Genomic DNA, 26,827 nt, shown 5'->3' on the forward strand with positions numbered 1-26,827 from the left:
CTGCATTTCCCTGACATACCTTATCTAAAAATGTCACCCACATCGGACACTTCACCATTATTCTGCTTAAATGAATTTGTGCATCCATCTCTTGTTTTGTGCAAATTCGCTCCTTTACCAGTCCTAAGTTTCCAAACTACACTGTCTACTGTCTATTACCAGAGTTTTCTAGCATGGCTACTTTGTGAGTTGCCCATAGAGGTAGGGGTGAGAGACATCATGTACTGAGTTTGAGGAAGTAGCAGGGGCTTCCTCTAGTGGATCTCTCGCTTCCAGGTAGATTGTATCTTCGTGCTGTAGTGGGAATGGTGTGACTATTTCAGATCCACTCATAGATCATCAGTTTAGTCCTCAGCATGCTTTTTGGCAGCTAGTTTTGGTGACAAACGTCAGTGGATTTGGATGCTAAGTGTGACAGATGTGATGCTTTGGGAATGTGAAATATTCAGAGATTATTACGTAGAGAGCTGTGACAAATGTTTTAGTCAAAGACTACTTATCAAATTTATAAAAGTTGTGTGACTTTATGGGCTTGTCAGGGGTTGTATTCCTAGCTCAGTGGGTGAGCTAAAGTTAAAAACAATGCTTCTGTAGGAACTAAAGATAACGGAATAATTAATGCAAATCCCAAATGCAGAAACAATACAGGTAACACAGTTGTGGAAGTTTTACACGCAGGGCAAATAGCATATACTGGTTTGATCTGGCTCAAAAGGCTGGGCAGATAAAGGCCTAGAAACTGTATCGAGTGATGTCCCTGACCTAGGGAGGGAGGTCATTTACACTCAATCCAAGAACTGACATAAGATTGTGATAGGGTCATCCCTTGGAAGATGGGTGACGGCTTGGTAAACTAGACCTACATGTTAGCTATTTATTGTTTTATTATACCTTTTCTCTGTAATGCTTTTGTTCTGAATAAATAGTACTTTGCTTTATGAAGGCTGATTGGTTACCCCTGCCACTGTCCCTAAGAAAATGGGATTGCAGGTGATGAAATAAAGTCAGACCTGTTGAGATAATCTCAATGAATTGCAGGAGTCTGCAGCCTAAGTCTATAAATCTGGAGGGAGAGAATTGCAGAATCCCGCCCCTAGAAAGGTGAGGGCCAGAGACCTGACACCTAAGTGAGATGCTTTCAAAGTGGGCACCAAGGGATCAGAGGTGCAGTTAGCTCCAGAACTGTGACAACATGTACATGATTCCTCCTGCCTCCATCCAGGCAGACAGAGGCACCCTGCCTATGGCACCAACACACATACCTGCATCTGAGCTGAGATGTCATGCATACAGTTGTGGATGGCTAGAGGTATTTGCCTGCAGTCCTGCCTTTTGACTGCCAGAGGCCCCTATAGTGCCTGATGAGCTGGCAGCCAGAGGTAGCCTCTCCCTGCAGGCTCAAGGCTGGGAATGAGTAGCTGGGAAGTGGCAGCAGCGACAGCAGCACAAAGTGAGAGGCTGGTTGCTTGTAGCAAGCTGCCGGCAGACCCTGCACACACTGCCCCCAGCATGGTCTACCCCCAAGAACCCTCAGCCATCCCTTGCCCCTAGCAGTACCAACAGCCCCAGTAGCCACCTGCCCAGTTACTCCTAGCTTCCCACTCAGATTCTCCTTTCTCACCCCACTGTCCTGGCCCCAGGCACACACCCTTCAATAGCTGTCCCACCAAGAACTGCCAAAGTTTGTGCAGCTCCATGTCCTACTCTGCCACTGTTTGGGGCAGAGTGTACTGGTCGTAACTATACATTTATGGATATATGCAAATTAGTTCATTTAATAATTTGCATAAATTGTCACCTGGAGCAGGCCAACATGTGCAGGTATGCACCATGCCTTGTGGTTTGAATCCTTAAGGTAAGAGGCTATGCTCAAAACACAGACAGATTGGAGCATCAATTAGAGAGCTGCACATAAATATTTTTGGATACACACATGGATCTCATTTGCCATCAGTTTTTTGGGTTTTTTGTTTGTTTGTTTTTTGCCAACAACTTTAGTAGTAGTTATATGCTAGTAGTGCCCATTGTGTTAGACATAGTACAAATACATAGTCTCTGCCCTGCACAGTTTAAGCCAAGATGCAACAAGTAGTTGTAGGGAAAAAATCAGAAGTACAATGGAGGAAGGGGAGGGTAACTATAAAAGGAAACACAGCCTTAACCAAATTAGCTGTGTATAAAACAGAGTTTAGTAATTGGTGTTCAGATGTTTTTAAGGGACACCTAGCACATCTTTGGATGCTTAGAAAATAATGCCACCCCCAGGAAAGTAAGGAACTAAGAGAATTCAGTAACCCCATGTACCCACGATATGGTCTTTTGTGTTCACACTACCTCATGGTCAACAGTATCAAAGAATGTTGCTCCCAGAACATCACTGGTTTCCAGCAGTTGTGCTTGGTGTGTCCTTTCCCTACCAGTAAGTTATTTTGTTGTTTTTATTTAAATAGGAACCAAAACGGCTCTGTCTGAGGTAGTTGCTGCAATACGTTGTTTCCATTAAAACTCAAAGCTTCTGATTTCACCAAGGTTTCTGGGTTTTCCCCTTCTCCTTAGAGCAGTTTGGGGCAGTCTGAGTGCTGCAGTGGTGTGTCAAGCCCTCCTTACCCATCTGCATTGATAAGCTAGACCATTAGCTGCCTCAAGTCCCCTTTGGAACTGTTTATTTCACCTTGCTGCATTGCATTGTTGTGCACTAGGCTTCAGCCACTTCACTTGGCTTCTAGGTACCAGCACTAGCTCAGGGCTTTGAACCTAGGAAGCTCTTGCCAGATTCAGGTGCATTCCCATGGATTCCAGGAATGATAGTGCATTAATGAGCATTTGGTAGGAGCAGCTTCACAAGCAGCCAAAGCATGGACTTCTGCACTGGGAAAAAGGGGGCAAAATGGGGCCCAATTGGGCTTAGGAACTGTTTTAGCTATAGACAAACTAGCCAGCTGCCTAGGGCAGCAGATTTCCATCCAGTTGCCATGGGCAGCAGATTTGCCCCAGCTATCATGACAGAGGGGCATCCGGGTTTAAATTGAATGGTGCTGTGACCCAGTGTGTCAGGTCACACCACCACTCACGCAAATTTGGCTCAGCCACCCCACCATCATGATGGAGGGATGGCTGAATCAAGTCCTGCCCTAGGCCTGGGGGGAGGGGAATGGCACACTGATGTCTTGCCTAGGGCAGTAGATGGCCTTGAGCAGCCACGTCTCAGGCATCAGCCTCCTGCCCCAGAGCTATGCAGTGGAGACTCCTTTGGGGAAACTAGCAGGCAGGGGATACTACTACTACTCTTCTCCCCTCCTCTCCCACCATGTGGCCTTAGAAGAAAAACTGCAGAGAGGAGCCAGCCAGAGACTCCAGCAGGTATGAATAGCTGCACAAGCAACCAAAGCAGGAACCTTTGGACATTCAGAGCACTTCAGTTCTGACGGGATATTCTCCGCCCTGCATTGATTAGCTGTTTACTCCAACTCTTTCCCCCACCCCCACAATAGTCTCTTCACCTCAGCTTCACCCCCCTGCTCCTCTGCTCTCCCACCATGCTCTCAGCTCCCGTCCCTTCAGTGTCCCTTCTCCACTTTTCTTTCCATTTAACGGAGCCCCTCCTCACTAAACATACTGTCCCCCCTGGAAAAAAGTGATGGAACGAATATGAACCTTGCCATCACATTGTTCACTCTGCTCATCTGTTCTAGCCCTTCTCCCACCCTGTTTTCTCTCTGGTCTAGTTAGATTGTGGGGCCATAGGCACTACCGCAGTAAACAAACATTCAAGATGCACATCTTCAAAGGGCAGTTACAGGTAAATCTGTGATCAGAGATGGGTGCTCTGAAATGTCTTGTTCTGTAGAATCCTGCTGCCTACTGACATACAAAAAGTAGGAGAGGGATGAAAAATAGGTAGCATTAAAGCACTTAGTTCTTCTAGTGCTATTTCTTACCCCTGGTTCGCTGATAACCACCTCCTTTTGCAATCTGTTCATGCAGCCCTTTTCAAAGTTGAATCTAGTTGAATTTAAGCAATTTAGCTAATAAATTACCTCTGTCATGAAGCATAGCATTTATTGAGTTTTTAAAAGTTTATGTCAGTCTTCTTGTCCCACTGCAGTAACTTGGCAGCACCTCCCATGGTGGAGAGGATATGCTGTTTCCAGCGTTGCGGAATCCTCATGTTGAGCTAAAGGCAGAGTTTGTGGCCGCCTCGATAAGAGAATTAGAAACAATGGAGGTTTAAAGTAAAAAATGGTTTAGAAAGGAGGGATGAAGAAAATGACATGCCACTTGCTATCCTAGGGGGCAAATTTCAGGGTATATAAAGGCAACTGTTAATCCAATCTCCTTAGCTAGAGGCAAAGCTCAAAACACTAGTTGTTTATTTTACTATTCCATTTGATTTTTGGGGTTTGCTTTGTCTCCATCACATTGTTCTGTCAAGAGCAATGGTTCTTCCTTTTATCTAAAGCTGTGTAAACTCCACCGTAAGGGTCAGGGCCAGGGCCCAGGAAGGTTCCACCTCTGAGCCGCCAAAACAGAGACTAGTCTAGGACTGAACCTCTTCACTGTGTGTGTGTGTGATTGGGGAAGGAGGGGAGACATTTCATCTATGCATCAGTTAGTTATAAAATTCACTTTTGTATGAAAAACTAAACCTTCAGTTCTTGAGTTTCACTTCAGCAAATTACTGTTTGAATCAAACGGGTTTGTGGAATTCGGAGCTGTAGCCACACTTGTTTAAATTGCACTGCTAGTTTCTTAACTTTATTCAATAAGCTTACTGAAACTTGCTAAAACATTTCTCTTTCAGGATTGTGAACAGAAGTATGTTGTGAAGAACTATTTCTACTACTATCTATTCAAGTTTTCATCTGCTTTGGGTGAAGAGATTTTTTATATCACCTTCCTTCCATTCACCTACTGGAACATCAGTCACTATGTGGGGAGGCGGCTAATAATGATGTGGTCTGTAAGTATTGCTGTGATTATTAAAACATTTATTATTTCCATTACTGAAACACCATAATAATTGACTTTTTCTGGCATGACTGTCTTGTTTTTATTGAAAACTAAAGGAAGATGAATTGTGTTTCTAGAAGCACAAGTATAATTTTTCAAACTAGTGTTACAAAAGAATTTTCTGTACACTGTTTCCGATACACACGATCGGCCTTATATCACTCCTTTTTGGAATATGGTTGCACTTGCAACTGGGAAGAGAGGTGACTACAAGCTATGAAAAAAATATTGAGTGCATCCACTCTCCCTCCACACACCTCCTAAGTAGCAATGAGCAGTCTAAAGTATTTGGCTATTTCTTTCTACCCCCAGCCTCTAGTATGTGATTGATGTTCATTTAAAACTCAAAATGATCATTTGGATTGCATGTTAATGTTGCTCTTCTTAATCAGTTATGATTTTAGCTATAGATAAAGCCTTATCTGACATCTCAGTTTTAAGTTCCAGAGCCATCAATAGCCCATTGCATATTATTTGTGTTTTGTCCAGAGGAACAGTAATAAATAGTTCTGTGCTCATAGATGGCTACACATTTTATTCAAAGACCAAAGACCTACTTATTTCCACGTTCATAGTTGTCTCTCTTTGCCATTCCATCCATTCTGGAAGTGGGGTTTTGTAAGAAAAAGTAGCTGTAAAAATAGCATTTTAGAACCCCATGTCTATTTTCAACCCGTGACTCTGTATCTCATACTCCGACAACAAGCAAAAAACCTGTTGTTGTTTTCAGACTGCCAGTGCATCAAACTAAGCCTGGGATCTGAGAGTCAAGCTGGGTTCTTTCCTTCTCATGCATCATCATCAATACAGATTTTGGAGGCCAAATTAGTTTTTTTTATTATATCCATGCAGTCCCATTGCCATCAATAGCTTTGCACAGGTGTAAATGACTGACCCAAATGGAAATCAATCTGGGAAGCAATTCTGCTGATGCACAGGAAGACAAGGAGTCTAGCACATACTGTTGGCTGTGCAGGGTTAACAAGAATAAATAGTAGTAAAAACATGTTTTAGGTCACTATAGTAAATCAGATGTCACTGAATGCACTCAGGGAGCAGAGCTATTGAATAAGGAGATGCTGGTTTTACAGACCTACTTTTGGGAATAGAATTGCACTTTAAAATGCTATCCTCCCTTTTAAAACCTCCTCACTTTAGCATAGTGAGCTGACTTGGGTATATGCTTAGCAGTGACCTCTGCTGGAGCAAGCAGGCCATGGACAATTGTTCTCTCTATTCAGCGAGCCAGATGAAGAAACAATTTTGAGAAACGTATTGTTTCTGATTGATACTGCATGTCTCATGTAGGTGATTAAAGACCATGGTACGTAAGTCGGAATAAGTCATTACAATACGTTTATGAAGCAAAGGTAATAAGAAGTTTGAGAGAGGAAAGTATCATTACATGGGGGAAAATGAATCAGTCTTTAAGGTTCCAACATCTAGTTACTAAAATTGGTTTATTCCTTCCTCACCTTCCCCACCCCCCATTTGATAACCAGGTTGCTCCCTTTTTAAAGGCTCTCCAACAGGGCAAGCTAGGAAACATTCGTTTTCCACTATGACAGATTTGTTCAAGAACTTTCCAGTTTGTACAGGAGTATTTTCTCCGTTACCTTTATTTCTTTCATTTCACCTTCTCCGTATCCAACTCATGCTAACAGAATCCAGTGTGCAGGCCTGAGAAAGGACGATTCAAAGCCTGGATCTGAATAAAGAAATAACAGTCCTCTCATTTTAAAACAATAGGGGACCTGATTCTGTGCCCATTGAAGTCAGCAGTGAAAAGTTACTTGACCAGTGAATCATACCCCACAGGAGTAGACTAAGTCCCTTTTCAGTCAGCCAGCTTCTGAAGCTGCTTGAAAGACAACACAGTGGTACAATTACAGGCTAGTGCTAACAAGAGTTAATACAAGAACAACAACGTACCTGGTTACCCATTAATAACTGCCCTTTTGTTGATATCATTGTTAGTTCTGTTTTTATAATACAGTAATCCTATTTGTACAGCAGTAATCTGATCAGGGTGAGGGGAGAGACATCTTTTCATTTTAAGTACAAAAGTAGAGCATTTAAGAAGATGGTGAGTAGCTTTTCAGAAATGTATTATCTGGATTAGGTGTGAGGCTGAACCAGGCCTGACACTCATCTTTTACCATTTTGAATGGTTTGTTTAATTACAGATGAAGATTTTTATTATCCAGCTATTTTCTATAGTATCTCCTACAGTGGATCTGGTCACTCATTCAGACTAGCCTTGGGGAAATCGGATGTCAGTGAAAACTTGTCTATGATGTATAGCTCAAGCCCCTTGTGATGAGAGTTCTCCCCATCTTTCCCATGGCTCTCTGATATTTTTTGGATGAAAGGCACCACACAGTATAGTCTGAAGTAATTTGATTTACATACATCTTCCACTAAAATGCAGCCACTTCTGGAGTGGAAGGCAACAGCCATTCTTTGCCTGTAATTATAGGCAACACATTTTATGAAGGCACGTTAAGAAACAAATTCTTCAACTTAAACTAGGAGTAGGGGGACAGCGTATAATTAGAGTTGGGTTCTGGTCAGGAACACTCCCACTCTTTTTGGAAAAGTGCCATAGAATCTCATAATAAATAGTTAGTGCCTCTGTTTTACATCTCAGTCAAAAGATGGACTCAGACTTTAAGGTCAGAAGGGACCATCATGATCATCTACTCTGACCTCTGCAGGCTACTGCACCTCACCCACCCACTGCTGTAATAGACCCCTAACCTCTGGCTGAGTTACTGAAGTCCTCAAATCATGGTTTAAAGATACAAGTTACTGTCCAAGTTACAGAGAATCCACCATTTACACTACTTTAAACCAGCAAGTGACCCATGCCCCTTGCCGCACAGGAAGGGGGAAAAAAAAACCCAGGGTCTCTGCCAATCTGAGCCAGGGGAAAATTCCTTCCTGATCCCGACTATGGCAATCAGACTCTGAGCACATGGGAAAGATGCACCAGGTAGAGACCTGGCAAAGACCTGTAGTAACCCAGAGCCCTCCCCATCTAGTGTCCTGTCTCCGGCGTTTGGGGATGTTTGCTACTGGCAATCGCCGATGGACCACATGCCACTGTAGGCAATCCCATCATACTATCTGCTCTGTAATCTTATCAGGCTCAGTCTTGAAGCCAGTTAGGTATTTTGCCACCTCAGCTCCCCTTGGAGGATGGCACTTCCAGCACCACAATTCTTTCTAACACCCACATAGGCATTGATTTGATACTGATTCAGAGGAAAGAGTGATGCCTACTGAGCTGCTAACATCTCTTCTCACGCGACACATCGAAGAAAAAGCAGGTACTATTCAAGTACTGACCAGGCCTAGGTCTGTTGAATTCAAGGGACAATATTCCAGCCTTGAACTAGGTTGACTACCATTGTTGCTTGTTTCTGACTGCTACACGAGATGCACAGTGGTTTGGGCACTGAAAGGAAAAAGGGAGCTTACTTTTAAAATAAGGATTTTTCCAGGTTTTCATTTTTAAACATTTTGTATTATATTTAGTTGTTGAAGAGTTGAAAGTGTCTGTATGAATACTAGGCGTTATTATACATTAAATTTGGCAAATGCAACTGGACAGTTTGTTTTGCAGACATACAGCCTTTGAACAGTGTTTATTGTACTATCCATGGCCTTTGTAACCTGTGCTAAGGGTCCTTCTTCATGTAGCCTATGGTAGCCTAGAGAAATGGGAAATATCAGGGTTGTTAGATTTTGATCCAGTTGGGAAAAAGTAAAAAATAAAAAAAATCCTTTTTGTAGGGGAAAAACACATGAATGTCTTCTAAAATGCAATGCAGACTACACATAATATGTGATTCACTTTGTCCACCTGTTTATTCCAGAAAAAGGCGCATATGTTGCCAAAATGAAACATTTTCAATTCTGTAAGTAACACACAGACATGCTAATCAAGTTTCCAGCCTATTAACTAGTTAGGATTATCACTCTTTTGTATCTGCTCTTAGAGAAGAGTACATTTTTACTTACTTACGACCCGCCTTCAGCACTTGGCCTGTTACAAAGTTTTAACCAAACCAATCTGACTGTGCAACACTGACTTGATTGATGGTGAGCTAACTGGGCAGGATTGTAAATCTTTTAAAAACTGACAGTTTCAAGTCCCATTGTCTTGTCTTTCATGATTTTACTGCCAAAACTTCCTACTATTTTGATGTAATGATCTGTGATGAAATCTCCTTCTCAAACATAGTCGTGGAATAGAAATTGGCATCTTCAATTCTGAATGCTAAAGGAGATGGGAAGGCACTGAGAATTAAGTTCCATCAGCCATGTCATTTTCTCTTCTATGCTTAACCTGTGCTTTTTATATTCAGGATCAGTCATTAGTTAAGAACTGAAAATTATCTGTAGCTTCTCTGAATCATTTTTCAGTTTTGCCCTTTGGTGGTTCCAGTTCTCAGTTAATTAGATTGTACATGATTTCCACTGGAGGGAGTGAAACAGTAGTGTTATCAGCCAGTAACGTGTCATGATCTTTCAAAACCACCATCAATTTCTTTTTGTAAATGTAGTGCCTCCCTGTTAATGAAACCACACAGTGCATTTTACACAAGAGTAGAGCTGGTGACATTTTACAACTGAATATTATTTTGGCAAAACCAGTCTTTTTTAAAAAAGTTTTTTTTTTTAAATTTATTTAACAAAAGGTTAAATTTTTTAAAATGTTTAATTTTTTCAACAAAATTGGAAAAAAAAATATTGGGCATCAGTTTTTTTCCTTTTCTCCTCCCTTTTTCAATGATAAAGGGGGAACGAAAGTACACACAAAATTTTGAAACTAAAAGTTTTCAAGAACAATTCTCATGAAAATTTTGAATCAAAGAAAAGTTGTCCCATTTTGAGACATGCAGAACTGTGACTCTGACATGTTTGCAACATTTCCCCAGACCTGCAATTTTTTTAACCAGCTCTAAATCACAAGTCATCTTTGTTCGCAGTGCAAACTTCAATAAACTTATCATAATTGGATGACAATGAAGGGATAAAATCTTCCTGGCAGTTCCACCAGTGATTAGTGGGTAGGTATATGAATAATCTTCTTTCAGTCAATCAATCAACAGTGAGGTTGATGGTGGGTGTGGAAAAAAATCAATAAAAGTTCTGCATTATGCTCTAGGACAGAAAGATTTAGATATAGGGTGCTGAATTCCATCCAGCTGAAGTTTTAATCCTTAGGAGGGTAAAACAATACATTGCACTGTTATAATGTGGTCCACCTGAGGATCTCAAAAGACTTGACAAATGTTAATCAACAGCATCCTATTAAATGCATAGGTGTTACCTTTCTTTCTAAAATGGAGATAATTATTTGCCCAAGGTTACAGAGCAAGATGGGCTGTGAAAACAATCCAGGTGTCTTGACTCCCATTCCTAGGCTGTAACCACCTGCTTCATCCAAATTCTCTTGAATCTACACAGCTTGGGCTGGAAGTCTGAACAATGTTTGTTGTGAGATTTTTGACACGACTGCTTCTGATCCCTGCTTGAACTTGGAATTTTAAAAACAAAACAAAAAAAATCTCCTTACAATTCTTTGATCCTCACAACAGGTTTGAGTTTAGAGGGGGAAATTTAGGACAGTTATTTTATCTCAACTGATTTGCCAACACAATTGTCAAAGTGAGCTCTGCATATTGGTGTATATTCAGAGACAGATCAAGAAACTACTTTGCTACACTTTACCCTGTTGCTTATCATAGAATCATAGAAGATTAGAGTTGGAAGGGACCTCAGGAGGTCATCCAGTCCAACCCCCTGCTGAAAGCAGGACTAGCCTCAGCTATATCATCCCAGCCAGGGCTTTGTCAAGCCTCAGCTTAAAAACCTCTAAAGATGGAGATTCCCCCACCTCCCTAGGTAACCCATTCCAGTGCTTCACCACCCTCCCAGTGAAAAACTTTTTCCTAATGTCCAACCTAGACCTCCCCAACTGCAACTTGAGACCGTTGCTCCTTGTCATCTACTGCCATTGAGAACAGCCTAGCTCCATCCTCCCTGGAACCCCCTTTCAGGTAGTTAAAGGCTGCTATCAAATCCCCCATTTTTTTTTTTAAACAGACTAAACAAACTTAGTTTCCTCAGCCTATCCCCATAAGTCCTGTGCTCCAGCCCCCTAATCATTTTAATTGCCCTCTGCTGGACTCTTTCCATCTTGTCCACATCCTCTTTGTAGTGTGGGGCTCAAAACTGGACACAATACTCCAAATGCGGCCTCACCAATGCCGAATAGAGGGGAACCAAATGCGGCCTCACCAATGCTTAAGATTATATTGTAAGAACAAACAAAGGAATAAGTTTAACACTGTTACCCTAGTACTTTTTATTTAGGTGTTTTAATCTGAGTGTTGTGTACACACCTTCATGGGGGTAGAATATGGACACAATGCATATATATGTATATGTGTATGCATACTACATACTCTCTCAGATCCTGTAACATGTTGACACCTCCAGCGGTATACAGAATACGTGACCAGTGTGGACTTTGCCAGGGGAGTGTTTGAGGTTGCCTTTGTGTCACAGAGATAAGCTGGTATTTACTGAAGAGCTGGCATTTCAGGAACAAGCTGGCATTCCTGACTGGTATACAGTACGTATTATGATGAATAGAACTGAAGAAATAGGATCAGGTTTCAGAACAGGAATAGTTTGGTGTGAGACCAGGGGCTTGAGAATGCAGACTGGGGCCAGACTTTCCAAAAATGAAAAAACTTGCTTTGTATTTACATAAACTGATAATTAGAGACCATGAATATCAAACTGGAACTAAAGTATTCACAGATTCACATTAAAAACATAACTTACATTTTACAATTGTTTTTGCTTTCTTATTTAGATTATATAACATTTTTCATAGAATTCTAAGAGTTTGAGATTGAAACTTCAAATCTGAATTCCTGCTAAATCCTTAATTTAATAGATTTAATTTAACAGAAAAAAAAAAAAAGAAAAAGAAAGATTTTCCTCAGGTCAGGACAGACCATGGTGGTCATCTAGTCTGGCCTTCTGCATAACACAGGCCATAGAACCTGATCCAAATTTCTGCACCAAACCCATAAATTCTGTTTGCATTAGTTCCAGAGGGGCAGCCGTGTTAGTCTGTATACAACAAAAACAACGAGAGTCCTGTAGCACTTTAAAAACTAACAAATTTCTGCAGTCATAAGCTTTCATGGGCTGCAATCCACTTCATCTCTTAGAAAGATATCCTGTCTTGACTTAAAGATTTCAAATGATGAAAAATCCACCAAGTCCCTAGGTAAATTTAGGAGGGATTGGATTCAAAACCCTGATCTGAACATGCTCCAGACCAAGTGGTCTTGTTTTTTATATCTGATTTGGATGTGAGCCAAGAAAGTGTAGATATCTTGGAAGCAATACAGATTTTATGATATTTGAGACTAAAATTATGGCAATATTGTTTAAATAAATGGTTAGAGACGCTAGAGATATGAAACGTGAACCATTAGTCCCAGTTTGACTTCAAATCCAGATTCTGAATCCTCACCCAAACCCAATCTCTACTATATGTAGGTTCTTATACTGCCCTCATCACTAGTATCTGACCACCTTCCAGTAGTGCATTAAGCAACATGACTAGCAATATGGATCTGTATGCTGAATTCGTGTGCATAGGTTACATTTCAGGGGATTGAGTGAGGGATGAATAGGGGAATTAGGATTAATGTTCATTCACTGTAAGAATTTCATCAAGAATTGCCCTCTTTCAGAATGCTACATAGAATCATAGAATCAGTACAATAACTTTGACTATTCTGTGTGTCCATTGCATCTGTCACATCTCAATATTATATTTAATATTCCAGGCTTCCAAAGCAGCATATCTGTCACAAGAACGACTTTGAGCCACTGGTGAGTGGGACGGTTTAGCACCAATGAACGCTCCATACCCCATTGCTGAGTCACCCAGTATCCTTGAGTAATCCAACGCCTTGTATTCTGGCTTTCTGGCTCTGAGCAGCAGAAGTTTTTCAATCCCTGACTGCTCTGCTGTGACTGCAAACAAGAGAGCTATTGACTCATGGGATCATGGAAATTAAGGATTCAAAAGACCTCTAAAGGTCACCTGGCTTGTAGCTTGGAGCTGGTGCAGGATTGCTCCATACATGCTATGCTTCAGTGATTTCTCTGGCCTAATTTCAAAGGTCTCGAGTGATGAGGCTTCTACTACCAAATTATATAAATGAATGCCCTGAAAGTTTCTTCACAGTTTATTTTATTTAAGCTTAACATTCAGGGTAATTAGGACACCATAGGAAACACACCAATGATGCTACATGCATGAAGGTCTCTGCCTCATGCAAATACCACATACTGCCCCAGGATAATCCTTTTATAAGGGAGACCTGGATTAGTGGAATGGTCCCGCCTTATTTTTGCCTTTCTGTGCGTGCCTGGCACAGGAGAAAACAGGACCATGGAGCTCACCTCAACAGCATTTCTCACCTGGAGGCGCCACCATAGAGTATCTGAAACATCAGTGGATGAACTGAACTCACGCTCCTGCTCACCATTCACCAAGGAGGAAGGCTGAAGACACCCATCGCAGGCTGTATCCCCTGGCTGTTCGGTTCCACACTTTGTGTGCAGCCTCCCGATGGGCAGAAACAAGTTTTCACTGCTGTCTCAAGGAGTGGCCAACCCCCTGTGTCCCTGTCCCGTAATCTGTAAGTGCAACATGCCTCTGTGCCCATGAAGTACAGGAGCCCTGGCAAGATGGACAAGAGCCATGAGTACCCAGGAAATCTATTTCCACTGCCAGGAGCTAGCATCAGATATAACTCCCACAGAGCCACATGCCCCATCACCCAGAAAGCACCTTTACTTGCACAAACCCAGAGGTGCTGCTGAAAGCTAACCAGGACCCAGAAGCCTACAACCCACTGGCATACAATGAAGCAGACTCAGCCATTTTTGCACTGTATGTTCCCAGCAGGCAATGCAGCCAGGCCACAGCTACTTCGGTCCGCTGCAACCAACAGCAAAGAGCACGAGGACCTAGCTACTCTGTTGGTGTCAAGCCATTGAAGTCAATGGTGTGTGGCCAATCTTAAGAGGTGATGCAATGAGCAGTGTTCAGCAAAAAGTTTTATTGGGCCTTCAACACCCAGGAACAATACTACATATTCCTGAGTGCTCTCTAGTGGCAGCTTAGAATCATAGAATCATAGAATATTAGAGTTGGAAGGGACCTCAGGAGGTCATCTAGTCCAACCCCCTGCTCAAAGCAGGACTAACCTCAGCTATATCATCCCAACCAGGGCTTTGTCAAGCCTCAGCTTAAAAACCTCTAAGGATGGAGATTCCACCACCTCCCTAGGTAACCTATTCCAGTGCTTCACCACCCTCCTAGTAAAAAGCTTTTTCCTAATGTCCAACCTAGACCTCTACCCCTGCAACTTGAGACCGTTGCTCCTTGTTCTGTCATCTGCCACCACCGAGAACAGCCTAGCCCCATCCTCCCTGGAACCCCCTTTCAGGTAGTTAAAGGCCGCTATCAAATCCCCCTCTTTCTTCTCTTTTGCAGACTAAACAAGCCCAGTTCCCTCAGCCTCTCCTCATAAGTCCTGTGCTCCAGCCCCCTAATCATTTTTGTTGCCCTCCGCTGCACTCTCTCCAACTTGTCCACATCCTTTTTGTAATGGGGGGCCCAAAACTGGACACAATATTCTAAATGCGGCCTCACCAATGCCGAATAGAGGGGAATAATCACTTCCCGTGACCTGCTGGCAATGCCCCTCCTAATGCAGCCCAATATGCCATTAGCCTTCTTGACAACCAGGGCACACTGCTGACTCATATCCAGCTTTTTATCCACCATTACCCCCAGGTCCCTTTCTGCAGAGCTGCTGCCCAGTTCGTCGGTCCCCAGTCTATAGCTGTGCATGGGATTCTTCCTTCCTAAGTGGAGGACTCTGCGCTTATCTTTGTTGAACCTCATTAGATTTCTTTTGGCCCAATCCTCCAGTTTGTTTAGGTCACTCTGTATCCTATCCCTACCTTGCAGGGTATCTACCACTCCCCCCAGCTTAGTGTCATCCGCAAACTTGCTGAGGGTGCAATCTACCCCATCCTCCAGATCATTAATAAATATGTTGAACAAAACCGGCCCCAGGACCAACCCCTGGGGAACTCTGCTTGTGACTGGTTGCCAGCTAGACACGGAGCCATTGATCACTACTCGTTGAGCCCTATGCCCTAGCTAGTTCTCTATCCATTTTATAGTCCATTCATCCAACCCATACTTCTTTAACTTGCCGATAAGAATACCGTGAGAGACCGTATCAAAAGCTTTGCTACTGTCTCCTATTGCTCTCAACAGGAGTGAAGCCTCATTGTGGAATTCTCTGTAGAACATTTGTGAGCCCTTGTGGAAGAAGCTTTCTTCTGGCCAGTCTTCATAATTGAAAGCAAAAAATAATCAATCCTAATTTTTTTTTTTTTTAAAAGCACCTGTTGCACCAGAACTACAAAAGGAATATGGGAGATAGGAGAGAGAGAGGGAAATCAGTGTATGTGCTGTGGAACATGGGAGTAGGAGAATGTTGGGGTGCCAAAGAAAGTGGTAGAAGGGAGGAGGAAGATGGAAAAACAATTAAAGTTTGGGTGTCTTAATTGAGCATTTTCATACCTTACGGTTAAAGTTAAAAGGAATACAGACAAGTTAACTCTGAATTGCTTGGGAGTGTAAAGCTTGAGTTTTGGATAATTAAACCATCCCTGTAATGTTTTACCTTTAAAGTTAGTTTTATGTAGCTTTTATCTGGGGAATTTTGCACAAGTCTTGCGAAATTAGCAAAATTATCCTACTATAGCCTTGCCTGCATTAAGAAGCTTTCTTGGGTGTTAAACATGGTTTTGAACAATTGAGTTAGCGAACATGATTAAGACCAAACAGTGTAGTGGGTGCAGACAAAACCAAGTCAGTGAGGTTATGCTGATTTATGCTATCTGAGGACCTGGTTCATGGTTTGTGGGTGGGTAGAAGATTCCCACACAGAGTTAATAAGAAAGTTTGAATGACGTTACCTTGCAATAAAACAGTAATAAAAAGTGGTTGGTTTTTACAAGACTTGTGAATGATGTGTTTTGAACTTTGTCTTTAAGAGTAAATATTCATTAACAAACTGGAATTTAGCTGTATTCGTGGTTCCAATTGACATTAGTGCTGTTGGATTCTTGAAAACTTTCAAACTTTGAAAACTTATTTATGGATCAATTGTGATTTCATTGTGATATATTTTTAAGGCTTGGAAGGATTAGAGTTTTATTAGTAAATGTCAATTTCACTGTACACAGAATACGTACATATTATTTCCATCAATGATAGAAATTTACAGATAAAAAATGCTGCTTGAGAACGTAGAGTTTGATTAAGGATATTTACTTTGTATAATTTTGACATGTGCTGTTGACATATGTATTTGGACGGTTATAAAGCTTTAACTTTTTTAATCTCAACATCTACGGTCATTAAATCATTATTGACACCCCCTTAATTTCCTTTAACTGTGAAAAATGTTAAAATAAAAAATAAAAATAAATCAGAAAAAATGCTTAAAATCCATACTTTTGTGCAACTGTGAAAGTGTAAAATTGATACAAATTACCTTAAAGCTTAAAAATAAACAAACCAATATCTATCAAAATTATACAAATCTAATTCTGCCAAGCCTACACATTTCTTGGAGTATCAATACTTCCTCAGTAGTCTAGGGGAGACTCTCTCATAAGCAGACAAATGCAACTGCAGGCATGCTGATAAAACACTTCCACGCAACACTGTGGGCCCAATTTTTAAATGTGGGTCCCCAGATAGGACATCCAAAGCCTGCTTTTGGATGAATAGAACTGTGCTTCATGTGTAAATAGTCATGTACGTACTTAATGCAGTATTGAGCATCCAGCTGTGATAGTTGGACATCCACCTTGGGCCCCCCAAAGAAGTGAAGAGTCTAAAAATTATTAAAGTAATGTTTAAAAGTAAGTAAAAGTATAAAGTAATGGGTTAATTACTAAATGTCCATAGTACTTGGGGACCAAATACTACTACTTTCATCTCTGGATTACTTATCTTCAAAGTAATAAAAAAGCTGTGGGTTGGAAATGATTCTGCAAGTGCTGGGAATTGCTGTCTGCTCACAATAGAAAGTGCAACTAAAGTTCCCACAGTTAAAGCAATAATGTTTTATCTGTCTTCATACAATATGTGTCTGATGTGGAGTTTCCACTGTGTTAAGCTGCAACAAGTTGTTTGCTATAGAGTCAAGCCTTGGTGAACAGGTTCCTGTTATGCTTTTCTTTAAGAAAGAAAAGAGTTTCTTGGAACAAAGTCGCTGTTTCACCAGAACGGCAAACTGCAGCAGTTTTACAGTTTGATGGCGGAATCCAGTAATACACAAAACCAAAGTTACAATAACTTATGTAGCCGTTCTGCTGAAGTTGAGCTTGATCCATTGTCAGGTGTAACTCCACTCAATTCAGTTAAAATACGCCATAGATGAATGTAGTCCGTCACTTTTTCCAATGGAATTTTAAAGACTTTGTGAAACTTGAGACATTTCTTCTCAAGATGACCCAAGGAAAGACAGATTTAATTATTTATAGATTAAGGCTTTTGTCTGTTCTCTTCCTGTTTCCGTTATTTCTGAGCTGGAAGAAGCTGAAATTTTCAAAAGTGAGGGAAGGTGAAATAGACTCCTAGATGTCCCTTCGTGGCTATGTGGGAGTTGAGTGCCCAGGGGGTTTTCAAAGCTGGTATTGGGCCATGTCCAAGTCTGAGACTCCTGTGGCCGGAGCACTAGAAAGTGGCAGGGTGGAGGCGTGATCTGAGAAAGGGGTTCCCAAACACTATTTTCAGGAAATGCTAAGGTTGTTCAGGGGCTGTTCCAGGTACTGCTCCTCCTCATACTTTCTGACCTCACCTGTTTGGCAGTTCTCTGGCAGTATCTGAAAATAGCCTGCCTTTAAAAAAAAAAAAAAAAAAAAAAAAATGCACGCCACGAGGGTGTCTAGGCCTCCTTATCATATGTAAAATGCAGGCATGATTTTGAAAATCCCATCAAGCAGTATGTGCTCAGGCAACTTGAATGCAGCCAGGCACCAGTTTGTAAGTCTTGGGGGAATCCAACTCTCACTTAGCTTCCTAAGTGATCCTGTTCAAGCTTTTGAAAACGTTGGCCTCAGTGTACAGAAACTACCCCTTGTCTGCTTCACAAAAAAAATGGGTGAAATTGTTTTAGGCTAGGTCTATACCATGAGCTAGGGTGTGACTGTCCTACTCATGTACACATACTTGCCCTAGCTCTCATCGAGCTAGCATAAGTATAAATAACGGGATAGCTACAGTAGCACGGATAGTGCAGTGGAGGCATAGTTTAGCTGGTTTCAGTGGGTTTGTACTCAGCACAGCTAAGCCGTGCCTGTGCTGCTGCTGCCCAGGCTACCATGGCTGTGGGAGGAGGAGAACTAGCATGAGTATGTGTACACAAGCAGGAGGGGAAAAAAAAAATCACACCCCTTACTCATAGTGTAGATACAGCCTTAATGTAATTTAAAGGCACGCACGCACGCACGCACACCCCTCTCTGACACTTTTCAATCCAGTCTGGTACTGGTGAGACAGTTGTAGCACTGTGCAGCAGACCTATAGAAGCATTGGGTGAGCTTGTACCACGGGGAGCCAGTGATATTGCACATGGGGTGAACACTAGTACCTTAACCTCACTGGTATATGATGTTGTGAAAAGCCCAGTAGCTGGGGACCCTGCTGAGCATCAGCCGCCAGACAACTTGTGTATCTACTACTGTGAGTATTTCCACAGACCAGGCAGCACCTACATCCTCCTGTGAAAATTCCCCTTGTTGTCTGAGTGTTTGATCTTGGGCAGAAAGCCCTTTTGAAAATTCTCCTGAAAATCTCTCTTAAACTAGACTATTCTTCTTCTTGCAAAGCACTTGAGTGCTTATCTTGGATCTATGCTGCCTTAAAATTAATGCAAAAAATTCCCCCAGAAAAATAGCACAGTTCACAAGCTCTGGCTACACAGTTGTGTGCCAGAGCCACTCTTTTCTCTTTTGTTATTTCCTGGTTACAAGTAGACTCTTTGGATCTGGTTAAACATTAATTTAGAATTCCAAGGGGATGTGCTGCAAACAAAAATGTTTGGCCTTTTTCAAATCACTGAGAAACAATAAGGGATGTTTCCCACTTTTGCCCTCCTACACACCCATCCACCCACCGTCCTTCCCTCCCTCCCTCCCTGGCTTGATGACTAGAAACCTGCACATTTCCACAGAACCTACTCTCAGCTGTCTGTATGTTTGATCAAACAAATGAAATCTACAGGCCAGCACTCCTCATGCTTTGTTTAAATTACTCCTCTGAGTGGCTATGAAAAGGTGGGTGTTTTTGTTTAAGAAAAGCTTGTTTAAACAAGTCAGTTGTTCGAAATGCAGACGTCCCAAAGACAAGGTAACTTAAAAACTCTTTTTGATCAGACAGGTTAAAAATCATGTTAAGAACTAAAAGTCCTTGCAGAGTTTAAGCAGATTTCAGTAGTCTCTTTGCATTTTTGCCTTTTCCCCCTCCTTATTCTGAATGCCTTTGTTGCATCTCTAAAGAAAGCTAGCATACCTCTATCTCCCAAATCTAATGCAAACCTGAAACCTAATTACTCTTGAGACAAACAAGCCCTGTGTTATCTCACCAGTTGCATTGAAAAACCATACCTGACAGTATAAAACATTAAGTGCAGCAAGTAAAATATTACCCCTACTCCCCCGCTATTAAAAAATAAAAATAAAGAAATGTACACTCTTTAGGGAAAGAAAAAAAAATAGCATCAGCCTCATTAGTTAGTGTTTGAGGCTATTTTTTTTAAACCATTCTTCATTTTGAGTAAATTGTATTAGAGAACATTCTCTGAATAAGTTACTCTTTCATTTTCACAACTAAGGTGTTCTTAAAGAAAATGAAAACTGAATGATGCACAATTCCAAAGAACCAAATATCATTTAGAGGGTTATGTAGTAAGATACAGCTACAGAATTGTCCAAAATACACTAGGACGGTATCCTGCTTTTCTACTCCCTTCTCACAATGGCTTTGGTCCTGCTTTGTTACATGTAGTAATAATTAGTGTCACTTATTTAAGGCCAGAAGGAAGCACCATATCATCTAGTCTGATCTTCTGTATGTCACAGGCCATCACTGCCAACTGCACACTAAACCCAACAACTGAAATGAGACCAAAGTATTACAGCCCACAGGAGACTCGACTATGATGTGCCACAGGCAGAAAATAGAAGGGACTGAGGTGCACTGGAAGTGACATACCAAAATAATTCCAGGAGGTGACTTACACCCACATGCTGCAGAAGAAGGTGAAAAACCTCAAGGTTCCTGCCAATCTGACCTGGGGAAAATTCCACATATGAGAATCAGTTAGACCCTGAGCAAGACCCAGTCAACCAAACACCAGAGAGAAGCTATTCAATTCCTGATGGGTTGGTTATTTGTGATTGAAACAGATCTTGCACACCTAATTTAGAAGTGCAATATTACAAATTGTGTATTTTTCTTATATCTTCTAAAGCCTGTCATCCCCCCCACTGCCACTCTCCAGAGAGAGGTCAAGGAGAGAAAATAGTGGCTGACTGCACCATAATGTCATAAGCAATCTTGACCCTTTTGCAGCCAATGGGAATGCTTTCATACACTGTAATGGGGTTGGGCTAGGGTGACCAGATGTTCTGATTTTACAGGGACAGTCCCAATATTCAGAACTTTTTCTTATCTAGGCGCCTATTACCCCCATCCTTTGTCCCGAATTTTCACATTTGTTATCTGGTCACCCTAGGTTAGGCTTCTACCCTAATATACAACTGGGAAGTAGTTGTTCAAATCCTTCCCAAGAGAATACTCTCTCTCTTTGGGTGTAACAGCTAGAAATGTCTCTTTAGCAGAAGGGTTCTATTTTTGTCTTTCCTTCACACAGTCACAAAATAGCTCCAGCTTTTTCTTCTTTTTCTCAGCAAAAGAATAAAGTGTGTGTGTGTGTGTGTGTGTATAAAAAAGCCAGTTCTCACCTATTTGTGTTTAGCTCCTCTGATAAATCCAAGTTCTAATGCATCTGAACTCTATCATGGGTCAAAGTTACAATGTAAGCTTCAGGCAGGGATGGGGTTTTCTTCCAGCACACTTACAACTTTATCTCCTCTCACTGATATTTGTGTAAATCACTGAAGTCAATGGAGCCACCTCAGAACAAATGCTGTATAAAGTAGGAGAATCAGACCCTCAGTATTCAGCCTGTCTAAGAACTCCCTAGACAAGGGTCAAGATCTCTTGGTAGAGGCATTTGTAGATTAGTTAAATCCTAGTTTTGTTTAGAAAAGCTTAAGTGTTTTCTCCTAGCATTAACAAATTAATTTACAGTAATGTGAATTTCTTTGGCTCTCCCCTATATTCTCATGTTTGCCTAGTATGTAAGCTGCTCTGGAGACAAGGGCTGTTTTAATTACACACATGTACAGCACACACCACAGTAGGGGGAAGGCCCTTGGAACCAATATTATCTCTATTGCAATATTTCCCATACTGCATATTTGGAATATATCAATATATATAGGTACAGTCCCAGTTCCTTGAAAATGCATCTTATTTAGGGAGCTCATTCTCCAAGCACCTTGAAAACAGAACAGCTCCATCCAGCATGGAAGTAATCAGTCAATGGCATCATATCTCCTTTATTTGCAGGAAAAAAGGGTGTCTTAATTAATTAAGAGGGCCATAGAGGAACTCATGTCTTTTTCAAAGACTAGAAGGAGTCTGCCTGTGCAATGCAGTATTGGGTGTCCATTTAAGGTTTCAAGCTCTACCACAAGGAGAAGCACTGAATGGACACTGAATCTGAGAAAGTATTCTGTCACAAAATCTTCCATTTTACGTGTGGTCCACAGTTTGCAGCTTTAATTACTGCTCTGTAGAATTAAAAAAAGATCTGAATCTTTTATGAGGAAAAAATGGGCAATAAGATATTTGTCAACCATGAGCTGATCTCAGATGAAAAATCTGAATGATACAGCTAATCCTGTGGTGACACACCTTTACTATCTAGTTGCAGCAAAATCTTGAGTAAGTGAGGGTGAACTCACTGTCAAATTTCAAGACCCTGCTCCAGAACACAGGGGGGCTAGAGATTCTTAATGAAAGAGTCAGAAGACTTTAAAAAACAAAAAGAAAACAGCCAGGGCAAAAGAACATTTTTCCTGGTCTTGTTCTTAAACAGTTCAATCATTTTAGTTGAAACTTTTGAAACACACAAAAACAAAATAACCTAAGGCAAACAGCTTGCATGGTAGGCTTTCATCCCAAATGGTTTGACAGCAACAGGGTTTTATAATGAACAGTGTCAGCTAGTCTTCACTATAGACGTTGCTACCTGTACTGCCTATAATAAATGTGTACAGGAAACAGATTGTGTATTGCACACCCTGAAGAGTGTTTGTTTAAGCTATTACCTCTGATTCACAAATAAAGAATCTAAGAAGAGCTTAAAAAGGTGATTAGTTGGTGGGTTTTTTTGTTTTTAAATATTCTGTTCATCAGAAGCTGTATGTTATGCCTAAAGCAGTTCTCTCTTTTATAGTGGGATGGGGAAACTCGAGCGACAGGGGGAGCAATGGTTGCAGTTTGAGCTGTTTAACTGGCCTGAAGCCCTTGGCTAGGTGTGGCAAAGCATTTGTTGCAGGAAGGTCATGAAAAGGTCACTGCTCCACCTCTCTTAGAGGATGACTACTGTGTGTGGTAAATAGCCCTCTTATGAAATGGTTGTATTTAATAACTCCCTGTCAGTTACAAAGGTTAAAAACTGGAGCTCCTGGAAGAGTTAATGGTGCTTTCCCTTCTTTTCCATTTTGAGTTTTTTCCAGGCCTTTTTATTTTAACCAGTGAATAAGGGTAAAATATAGAAATGTTGCTCCAGCAGTCTCAGCAGTTGTAGCTACCGCCAGCCACTCTGTTTCTTTATTGTAAATCACGAGTGTAAAAAGCAGGTAAGGCAGGGCCTGTGTTTAAAGAAAGCTGCCTAGACCTAGAGGAAATGGCACATCAGTGCACAGTTGTGTGAGGCTGCAACTTGTTTCGACCACTGTTGGTTTCTGAGCATCCTTTAATGAGGAGGTAAAAAGCTTTGGGCAACAAGGAAGAGATGTGAGATGGGGAGAGCGGAATGAAGTAATAAGTGGGAGTTGTGTGTAAAATTGCTACTGTCACAGCCGAGGAATAGTGAATTATAATGGTCTTTATGGAAGTGACTAAGGAGCAGTGCATTTAGAACGGATTTATCCAGTACCCAGTGTGTGGCAATCACGCAGGAAACCCTCATGACAAGTACTGTGTCTGTCTCTAAAAACAATCCAGTCCATTTAAATAAACATCAACTACTTCAGTGCTGCCCAATATATCTTGTTATCTTCACCTTATGCGCAATGCACGAAGGGACTAATCCTGCTGCATATGCAGCCACTGAGAGCCCTGCTTATGTAGGAATTTGCATAGCGAGACACGTGCAGATGGAAAGGAGGGCGTCATGCAAGGGAAAGAATGCCAGGATTTATTCAGGCATAATGGAGATCAGGTCCTCAAGGGCACCTTGCTTGTTTCTTTGGACATCTGTAGGGGGAAGACAGAGAAAGATGGATGGCTGGGAAGTCAGTGAATCTACTCCTAAATGGATCCACTAGCCCTTCCCTTTCTGAGGGGATGGGTAATCGTCAGTGCAGGGGCTCTGTACCCACAAAACAGGTCTACAGCTATGGATTTCTCCTTAGGCCAAACCCTTGTTCCTGGGCTTGATACAAGGGACCAAACACCCCTGAGAGAATATACTCCCTTAGTCACGCCACAGTTTCGGGTCTCCCTCTCAAATGAATCAAGCAGTTAAACATACGAGTTGCACTGTTCATCTATTAACTCAGGCTTTTGCCTGAGAAGGCTGCTAGCATGATCGGCAAAGCAACGCTTCCTAGATTCTTATTTTAATCTCTGTATGTGCACCTAAAGTCAGACGTATTTTATAAATCTGAAAAATAAATACTGCTTGTAAGGGGATTTGTCTTTCTACCATTCCCTCTCCTAGCCAGCTAATCTGCAGCAAATGCCAATTGCAAATGAAAAATCCTGACATCATCACTCTCCAGTGTGTTGATGCCCTAAATGTCCCTCCTGTCCAGATAGAACAGCCACATTAAAACAAAAGCAGCCTGATCGCTGATAGTATTGTGTTCATCTAGGGAAGAAAGTGGATATGCAGGATTTCTGGTGCCAGTCTACGCAAATGCTTTAGAACAAAAGCAAAACCCACAGGTTCAAAGTCAGGCAGCCAGAATAAATAGATGCCTCAAGGAAAAATTTACCAATGTCATTGACCCCCCGTATATTCTCTTGAGTTTCATTAATGGATCAATGGATCAGATACTAAGAACTCAAAATAGAAAGCTGAAAATAAAATACAATGGATGCATTCTGGCTTTTTTATTAGGCAGCAAAAGAATATTTCAGAGTGTAAAATTAGAAAAGACCGATCAAAGTGCTCTGCCAAGTCTTCGGACATCTGAGGAACAATGGGCCTTTCTAGCTCACATACTGAAGACCTCACAGTAGATTTTCTTGGAGACCTCAGTGATAAGTAAGTTGCTGATTTTATATTGGGATAATGTTCTGCATAACAGAATAACTGAGATTAGATGTAGTCGCTCCAGAGATTGCAAAAGTAACAATTGACTTCAGAAACTTGGCAATACTGTGCAGATATTGTAAAAATGGGAAATTACATATTCTTTCACACAGAAGAAACTGCAGCAAAAGTAGTGCTATTTATTGTATTAAGGTACCAAGTGGCTGACCAGATGAATTATTTTCTCTATTGCAGTCTCAGACTTTTTTCCTCCAATAGTTATGCAAGTGGAACTTTTGTGATGATTTTATGGAACCACTGTAGCAATATGAGGGATGAGAATTTAGACTCCCTACCTCTTCCCACATCATATATCACCTGTATGTATTGACACACACACAGTTTGTATATGCATATGGGAGTGTATATATAATAACGCCTAGCTCTGATATAGCTTTTTTCAAAGTACATCACAATCATTGAGGACATTAACATATATCATGTGTGTCACTACAATTTGCATGCATCCTGCAGAGGAAGAACTGTTAAAGGCAGTGACTGATTAAGTGACATGTGAGAGAACTATTTAAAAAGGCAGGATAATTTAGTTGGGTATGAACTTATGAAGATATAGGAGAACCCTTTTTAGAGGATATAAAGCAGGACGGATATGATATCAAACACTGACAAAGGTGCTGAAAACAAAAAAACCTACAAGTAAATGATGATGGAGAATTGTGGGAGCCCATTATTTTCTTTATGTAAAGTGGTAAAGCTAGGCCCGCATAATGGCCAAGCGGCCAGCTGCACACTGGGGAGCATTCTGGCACCCATGAATGTTTCTTGGGAGGAACATTTCAAGCTATGGAGATGCCACAGAGCTGCTACTGCAAATTAAGGGGCTGCAGTGGCCCTCTCAGCCACTACATTTCCCCCTTTCAAAGGTGGCACTGACCAGTGGTTCTGCCTAGTAATGGATTCCTCAGTCTCCCCCCAGGCCTCCTTGTAGGCAATTCACAAAGGGCCCATTCTATCTTCCTACACAAAATACCTGCTCTACTAGATTGAAGGGACTTGGTTATTTCAAATCAGGATTTTCCCCAATGGGCATATTTAATACAGTTTAGAAAAGATGTGGGGTGTTACACAGAAACACAAAACACGCCTTTTTGTGTAACATACATATATAAACACAGAACTAAGCCTCGATAACCCATACTCAGCAATTCACAAGCGAACATTGTGCTGTCTCTCATTTGAGGAGCAATGTAATAAAGGGAGTTCCAAGACTTTATAACCTCTACAGAAGACAAAATACCATTTTTATTGCACTGAAGCACTATGTATTAACACAAGAGTTGTCAAAGTAAATTGTACATAATGGGTATGTTATCCATGTTCGATAATTGAATTGTGAAAAATAGGGAGTATTTTGCAACAGAACTTGCAATCACTAGTTAGAACTAGCAAAGTCACACCATGTTTTTTGTTTTTAAAGTAGCAATTCTTAAAACAGTAAAGAATCTTGTGAGTTCCAAGGTTTGTATGTGTGTGGAATGGCATTAACTGGAAAGCCTAGAGCACTGCTAAATTCTGAGGAATGTCAAAAGTGCTTATTATTGTCCTACTCTGCTTCCACTGAAGTGAATGGAAGTTCAATTAGGACAGCATTAGGCCAATGTTAAAAACCACCATCTGAAAAGCTTAAAACAACCAACCAACCAACCAACAACATGGTTCTATAGAGGAGTTCCTGGGATCCCATTAGATCACAAAAGGATGGAATAGACCACTAGGTCACTCCATAGTTGGGATATCTGGCAAATGGTGGAGAAATAGGACACCCACAGATAAGACAGTCCCCAGATGTAGTCAATTAAGGTACTCTCCTCATTTACAAAGCAAATTTCAACTCCAGGCTGATTCACTCAGTATCACTGTTGCTGTAGTGTTGTGTTCTTTCCTTGACTGTGATCAGGTGGCTGTTTCAAAATTAAGGAGTTGCGATTGCTAGAGGTGATGACATGTCAACGCATGACTTGCTGTTACCATCTTTT

General features: G+C 41.3%; 1 protein-coding gene across 1 annotated transcript in view; it reads left to right on the plus strand.

The window, feature by feature from the left end:
• SGPP2 (sphingosine-1-phosphate phosphatase 2) overlaps positions 1 to 26,827 on the plus strand; it is a 70,610-nt gene that overhangs the window by 23,919 nt on the left and 19,864 nt on the right. Inside the window, exon 2 of the mRNA XM_067538965.1 lies at positions 4,802 to 4,960. Within this exon, the coding sequence (XP_067395066.1) occupies positions 4,802 to 4,960 (159 nt within the window). The remainder of the gene's footprint in view (positions 1 to 4,801; positions 4,961 to 26,827) is intronic.

Source organism: Emydura macquarii, unplaced genomic scaffold (assembly GCF_026122565.2).
Source record: "Emydura macquarii macquarii isolate MOO-44397 ecotype Brisbane River unplaced genomic scaffold, CSIRO-AGI_Emac_v2 contig_499, whole genome shotgun sequence".
NCBI classification, from domain to species: Eukaryota; Metazoa; Chordata; order Testudines; family Chelidae; genus Emydura; species Emydura macquarii.